General features: G+C 39.1%; 1 protein-coding gene across 1 annotated transcript; it reads left to right on the top strand.

Annotated features, from left to right (window-relative positions):
* Positions 1-3580: 3580 nt before the first annotated feature.
* On the top strand, positions 3581-6824 carry LOC147325460 (uncharacterized). Its single transcript, XM_086302456.1, has 4 exons — positions 3581-3940; positions 4638-4692; positions 4909-4962; positions 5440-6824. Exons 1-4 carry the CDS (start codon positions 3698-3700, stop codon positions 5823-5825), a joined length of 738 nt encoding a protein of 245 aa, XP_086158582.1. The 5' UTR covers positions 3581-3697; the 3' UTR covers positions 5826-6824.
* Positions 6825-7506: the final 682 nt, after the last annotated feature.

Below are 7506 nucleotides of genomic sequence, written 5' to 3'. Positions count from 1 at the left end.
TTGTCATGTTGGAAGACCCAGCCTCGTTTCATCTTCAAAGTTCTCACTGATGGAAGGAGGTTTTGGCTCAAAATCTCACGATACATGGCCCCATTCATTCTGTCCTTAACACGGATCAGTCGTCCTGTCCCCTTGGCAGAAAAACAGCCCCATAGCATGATGTTTCCACCCCCATGCTTCACAGTAGGTATGGTGTTCTTGGGATGCAACTCAGTATTCTTCGTCCTCCAAACACGACGAGTTGAGTTTATACCAAAAAGTTCTACTTTGGTTTCATCTGACCACATGACATTCTCCCAATCCTCTGCCGTATCATCCATGTGCTCTCTGGCAAACTTCAGACGGGCCTGGACATGCACTGGCTTCAGCAGCGGAACACGTCTGGCACTGCGGGATTTGATTCCCTGCTGTTGTAGTGTGTTACTGATGGTGACCTTTGTTACTTTGGTCCCAGCTCTCTGCAGGTCATTCACCAGGTCCCCCCGTGTGGTTCTGGGATCTTTGCTCACCGTTCTCATGATCATTTTGACCCCACGGGATGAGCTCTTGCGTGGAGCCCCAGATCGTGGGAGATTATCAGTGGTCTTGTATGTCTTCCATTTTCTGATGATTGCTCCCACAGTTGATTTTTTCACACCAAGCTGCTTGCCTATTGTAGATTCACTCTTCCCAGTCTGGTGCAGGTCTACAATACTTTTCCTGGTGTCCTTCGAAAGCTCTTTAGTCTTGGCCATGGCGGAGTTTGGAGTCTGACTGTTTGAGGCTGTGGACAGGTGTCTTTTATACAGATGATGAGTTCAAACAGGTGCCATTCATACAGGTAACGAGTGGGGGACAGAAAAGCGTCTTACAGAAGACGTTACAGGTCTGTGAGAGCCAGAGATTTTCCATGTTTGAGGTGACCAAATACTTATTTTCCACCCTAATTTACGAATAAATTCTTTACAAATCCTACCATGTGGATTCATGGATTTTTTTTTCACATTCTGTCTCTCACAGTTGAAGTGTACCTCTGGTGCAAATTACTGACCTCTGTCATCATTTTAAGTGGGGGAACTTGCACAATCGGTGGCTGACTAAATACTTTTTTGCCCCACTGTATATGACTAATAATTTCCCAAACTAACCCAGATTAGGTCCATAGAAAAACCTAATTTGAGCATTTTAACAGTCAGTTAATAGTAACACCTAACAAAAAAGACAAGTTCACATATTTACTCAAAGACATGCTCGTTTTAGAGAGTTTCTTAAAACAGAGGTAGCTTAGTCTCACAGCTGCACCACTAAACCATTAGATATTGTTTTGTGGTGAAAAAAAAACGCTTAAACTACCCAGGAGTCCCTGTACCATAGATATATTTAGTCTCTTAACACCTACCAGGCCATAAGCACATCTAGGGTTAGGCTTCTGTTAGTCATATATTAACTCAAGCATTACAATTACAACAGTTACAACAAGCAGCAAAAGTCCCTTAGAGGTGCATAATAACTGAACACAAACACTACCCTCACAGTTTTTAAAACAAATAAATCCTAAAGAATTTTGGGGTGTGGCAGAACACAGTGTTTTCCAGGAGAGGCAGCTTCCTTCAGGCAATACCTGGGTAAATGTGTCATTACTCTGACTTCTAGATCAAACCACGCATGGGTGGAATGCAAAAGTATAGTTCATATGATTGCCGTGGCATACATATATAATATATATAACTAATCAACTGACCTATTGGTGGTTTGATCTTTAGGCAGGTATGCACCAACCTGCATATGAGATGTCTGAGATAATGACTTAGGAGGACTCATAGATAACTTTTGAATCAAACTGAAACCATTTTTAGCAAAGATGGTAAGGAGCCCTTTAGACCCCTGTTAGACATCTATTCAACAGGAAGCTTCTCAGTGGATGATCACAATGAATTCAAGTCTTATAGCCTGAAATAGCCTGAAAAGACAGCAAGAGAGCATTTGAAACGGATCCATATTATGACTGGCTTTTGTTTCATCATCTTTGTTTTTTTTCTCAGTTTGCTTTTTCATTTTTCATTCTGTAAAGACATTTTCAGCTTGCTGTTCCAAAAATTTTATAAACAGCAGTGGACACTAACTAAATCCTAACCCTATGAGGGTCACTAATGACAAAGCCGATGTTGAGAGCTTTGAAAAAGGCATTTTTTGCATTTCTGAAATAGTGTGGTCAGTGGACTGGTAGTTACAACACGTTTCTAAATAATCACTCAAAGTGCTTTGTACTAACAGCCTCATTCACCAAACAACACACATATCAATGCAATGCTTTTTATTTAATGCCTGAGCACTTTGCATAACACACACACACACAAACATATCTGGGAACCCAGGGCTCAGTATCTTAGGACATTCATGCTGACTGACTCATCACCCTTCCAATTAATAAATAACCTACTCTACCTCCTGAGCCTTCCTCCACACTTGTTATGTGAACCAAAGTGAAACTAATTTTAGCATAGATAGTTATGAATCATTTGGACGTGTAATCAGGTTGTATTCAGTCTTTGCAGTAGCCTTAAAAAGCAGCTTATCAATTTTCAACCAAATGCGGATTTAACTGCATGACAGCAGCTCATGGGCAAGACATGTAGGTTATTGTTTTCTTAGTCACACACTATGTTAATGTTATCTTACAAATGAATTCACTGGTATTAAACATTTTCTGATGAAACATTTCTAACTGGGCATTTCACTTTGGTTAAAAAAAAAAACTGCATAAAAAGGAGTGGATGCTATTGAAACCCAAACTCTACCCAGAACCAGTTAGGTTTGAATTTTTCTTTTTTTTTAAAGTAAGGAGGCAAAGGTCTGTGTGTGCAATTTCAAAATGGGGTGATCTAGACTTTGACATTTGAAATGTAAGCCTTTTTAATCTTGATGTCTCTGTGTTATTTATCTGTCTGATAACATAGAATAAAGTCTTTGCAAAACCCTGAAAAAACAACATATCATTTGTGACTTTTAACCACTTGTTGGGTTTATGGTTAGTTTTTTCATAGACTAGAAGGCATTACCTTTTCCATTAAATCATATAGATTTATTTTGGCATCATTTTCATGTTTCAATTAGGCAAACAAGTATACACAAAGGAGCAACCCTACCCTGTACTGTAGATGAGATAAAACAAACAAACAAACAAACATCTGTTTTAGATGTGATGCAATAAACTTTCACTTTTTAATCCGGTTTAATCTCTTTAAGATCTGACAGTTATGTATCATTTAGACGTCTGTTAAACCACAGATGAACAGAAAACTTGAGTAGGTAAAGGACTGGAATGAATTCAAGCCTTAAAAAAAGCCATTGGCAGACTTTTTTCTTTTACGAGTGCATGTCTAGGTAAACAGAGACTCTTCTTTAGCACCACAGCCTGAGTCATAACTGTGAAAAAAAAATCTTTTGACTTGTTGGAATCAGATGAGGAAACAAGCTGAATGTAAAGAGCAACACATGACACATTATAACCGGACTCTAGTCTAGTGAACGTGGGTCAGTGTGGGAAGTGGTGTATGCTCCTCCTCACTCTCTCTCCTCTCCCTTCCTGTCTGCACGAAGGGACAGATGAGGTAATTCCAGTTTTTTTGGTGTAGGCGTTTAGCTGCTATAAGAGTGTGTGCATGTATCAGTCAGAAGCAGCTTTATTCCTAGACCAGTCTCTCTTGTTGAAGACATTATGGGACAGAAAGTGATGGGACCCACCGTACCTGCTGGGGCTGCCTGTGGGGATGCTTTGATAAATGTGAGCTCAGACGAATCTGTGCTGATCCTCATCAATCACTGCCGGGACATGAAGAGGCAGGAGGCGAGGCTCCGGCTAATCACTCTGCTCCTTCTGCTCGGCTGTACTGCACTGTTTGTTTACAGCACGTGTGCTAATTTAGGGCAGCATGGAAAATCTGGATCCAGCAGAGACGGGGTGAGTTGTTTTTTCCTTGGAGACTTTAGTCTGTCTGAAGCAGTGATGCGACAGACTTACCTTAGCAGGAATGTTGACTGCAATTCTATCAAACCTTTTTGCATTGCACTTAAATCATAAACGCATTTCGGACAGATTACGCTGTCTAACTTGTCTGATAAAGTCGACTCATACAGACATTGATAGATGTGCCCAGATTGTGGTATTGTGTTTTGTGGTGCTATATTATTGATTGCCGTGTGTGCGCACTTCATGACAGATTTTATTTTAATAGTAAGGAAACTGTACTGGCTGGTATCACTGAAAACACGAGAGCTGATTGTTTTGATTTGCGCCCGATCCCTCTGAGCAACATTCCTGTGATTCTTGTGCTCCCTGCATTTGAGTTTCTAGTATTTCAGCTTCTTAGCAGACAGTTACGCAGGTTTTGCTCCAACAACAGTGTGTTGCTGATTTTTATTACTGTTTTTAACTGTAGTGTTAAACACATATCCGCCAGTTAAAGTTATTTTTACGAGCACAAGCATGCTGTGGGCTCTTTTTCTTACAGGTTAACATAGTTTAATGAATTTTGTGTTGCTGGACATAAGTTTTCAAATTTTTGCGTGAATACAAATTTTTAAAAACAGACCATCAATGACTGCAAAGCTCTACACGACTCAAGGTTTTATTAAAGTTAATTCTCCTTTATTCCCAGAGTGCAGAAGACCAAACTCCAGCCTACTCAAAGCAAGAGAGAGGGTGCCCGGAAGGTATGTCATGTCTTTTAATCTATTTTTAATTATATGTGTTGTTACTGGGAATACATGTATTTCAAGCTGCTCTGTTCTCCAGTCTTTTTGGCTAATCTCCCATACTGTACCTGAAAGAACACACTCACGCTTGTGTTTGCTTTATGCAAACACTTTCTCCAAGATATTATAACAAGGGAAAACAACTCATTTCAGTTTCTCTCTTCTTCTGTCTAGTTCCACATGCAGAAACTGTTCAAAGGCAAGCGGAAACACAGAAAATTCATCTCCGTAAGTGTCTCATGTTAGTTTACACCATCTATGTTGTGCTTTCCATGTGTTTATATGTAACTGTGTGAGGTATTAAAGAGCTCTCAGAGGGATATGAACAAATCCTTAATTGCATACAGTTATAGATTATAGAATTATAGCTATAGATTGAGGGGGACAATCCAGCTGTGCATAAATACTTGAAAATCTGCAGCATGAAAAGCTGGAATGTACTTAAAGGTTAGACGAGCCTCCGGGCTCAGAGGCAGCTAAAACAAATAGAAACACAATAGAAAAGGTTGTGCTGTTTCGTCAGAATCAGAATCTTTATTGTCATTGTGCTTTAAGAACAACGAAAATTATATGCAAACCCTTTTAGCGCAAGCGAAAAGAGCACCCTTTTAAGAGAAACAAAAAGAATACATATACAATAAGTTAAAAAAGGATCTCAGGATGTGAGTGATTCAGTGACTCACAGGCTGATATCCTCTCTTGCAGAGTCTACCGGCAAGGCTAATGGATCTTACATCACGTGGGCTCCTATACTGGGAAAAATGAACTACAACAAAGAGAAGAATGCCATTGTGATTCCCACGACTGGTATCTACTTCATCTACCTGAGGTTTACTTTAAGCTGTAATGATGATGTGAAAGGTTCCGAATTCCAGAAATTCCATATACAGCTGCACCGTTGGAGTGAAGCATACGGTAAAGTTACTACAGAACTGGATGCCTGGGAGAGTGTCAAGTGTCAGACAAAAGACTACCAGACCTTGTTTGTGGGGCAGCTTTTTGACCGGTTAGATGGAGAATTTTTGAGCGTGAAGGTCATAGATGGCTACAACCTGATCAAGACATCCTTTTTTGGCGCTTTTCTCCAATAATTATTGTACGTGATCATGGTCTCATTCTTAATGCATTTACTTTTTAAGTTAATATAACTTGGTGTTCTATAGGGTTAGGGTTGTGTTTGATTTGGTTTTAGCCACATGCTAAATAGGCTAATTTCCAGAAACAAGACAAATTTGCCTTTCAGATGTATTATCATATATTCAATGAGGCCCCGTAATTTGAAGGGCATGTTAATTGCATCCTAACCTTAGATGGGTCACTGGTAACCTGGTGAATGTTAAGGTTAAAATTTAAACAGTTGTATGCTTTATATTTTTAATCCTGGAACTTAAAGTGCCCTTATGCAAGCCCCTCAGTTCCTCCTGAACCATCCAGTTTGGGGTTTCAGTCTTTCGTTGTGGTTCAAGAGGCAGGTGCTCCACATAAGGGTAATTTCAGTTCATCAGCTTTAAAGACTGAGCATACAAAATGTGTGTGTGTGGTTCTTGTTTTTGAATTTGCACTGAAAAATGGTTTAAAATATTTAAAGAGAATTAATTTCTATTACATTAAATAGATGCAGACATATACCAATATTTTTGAGATATTTAATGAAACCATACCCTCTGCTGTTAAAATTGAAGACCATTATTTATTTTCAGATTACCCACTCATTTATCAATCGTACATGTTTATCCTGTTCCAGTTTGTTATCCCAGTTTGTTATCCCAGAGCTATCTTAGCATGAGATGCTACTGTTGTTTAGTTATTTTGTTAGCCTAGCACCAGCCTTTCAAATAAACCTCTTAGATTTTTCGTACATGCCTAATAACTTTTGTAAGTCTTTATGTGTGTGTGTGTGTGTGTGTGTGTGTGTGTGTGTGTGTGTGTGTGTGTGTGTGTGTGTGTGTGTGTTCAAAAGCCAAACAGAAATGTGTTAATGTTTAAAGAAACCACCACACCAGATATGAACAGACAGGTTTTTGTATTGCTTGTACTCAGGGACGCTTTGGGGAAAAAATGAAACTCTACTAATAAAAGCACAAAACTTACTGATGCTTGTCTCTTGCTTCTTATTTTATTCATATTTTATTGTTAGTCTCATGGTGGTGATTTTCACACTGCATTCGTTTGGATTAAATGACTTTAACCAGATATTTGTTGATTAAAATTGAAACTTTTTTCCACATGACTGTTTGTGCTTTCTACAAGTATTACAGATCACAGCAGGAAATATATCAAATCTGATGCTGAATATCTGGATGCTTCTGGCAGGCTACACTACAAAGATTTTTTCTTATTATTACTGTTATTAGTAGACTGCCTGTATTAATCCTTGTGTCAGATTTGTGAATTTATTCACTGACTTTCATCTGCTTATGTAATAGTAAACTTGATGAAACTTGGAAGTGGGAGGAGGGGAAAGGGAATTGGAGAAAGCAGGAATAACAACATGTGTAATGCAAAGAGGTTAGTCACCTCAGCTTAAGAGCTAAAAATACATATTGAGTCAATAAATATAATGAACAGTGTGGGAGCTGACGACATGAAATGTTTTTCATGGCGAGCCTTTGAATCGTGAGATAATGACACGATTCACTCACATGAAGCTACACTTCAAGCTGAGGAAATTCCTCTGTGTGAGTAATTCGTTTATCCACACCCTCTTGCATCACAACGTTTCTGCAGTAGCGTGGAGGGTTTTGAACTTTACAGTGATAACTGACGGCAGCA

Source organism: Aulonocara sp. 'chitande type north' Nkhata Bay, linkage group LG7 (assembly GCF_057382095.1).
Source record: "Aulonocara sp. 'chitande type north' Nkhata Bay isolate Kocher_YH1m ecotype deep benthic linkage group LG7, A_spYH_male_GT1.1, whole genome shotgun sequence".
In the NCBI taxonomy this organism is placed as follows: Eukaryota; Metazoa; Chordata; class Actinopteri; order Cichliformes; family Cichlidae; genus Aulonocara; species Aulonocara sp. 'chitande type north' Nkhata Bay.
This window is presented reverse-complemented; position numbering and strand designations above follow the sequence as displayed.

Coding starts and splice junctions, on each gene's coding strand:
- LOC147325460 (XM_086302456.1), top strand. CDS start 3,698: ATGGGACAGAAAGTGATGGGACCCACCGTACCTGCTGGGGCTGCCTGT. Junction 3,941..4,637: donor CTGGATCCAGCAGAGACGGG/GTGAGTTGTTTT, acceptor CTTTATTCCCAG/AGTGCAGAAGACCAAACTCC. Junction 4,693..4,908: donor AGAGAGAGGGTGCCCGGAAG/GTATGTCATGTC, acceptor TCTTCTGTCTAG/TTCCACATGCAGAAACTGTT.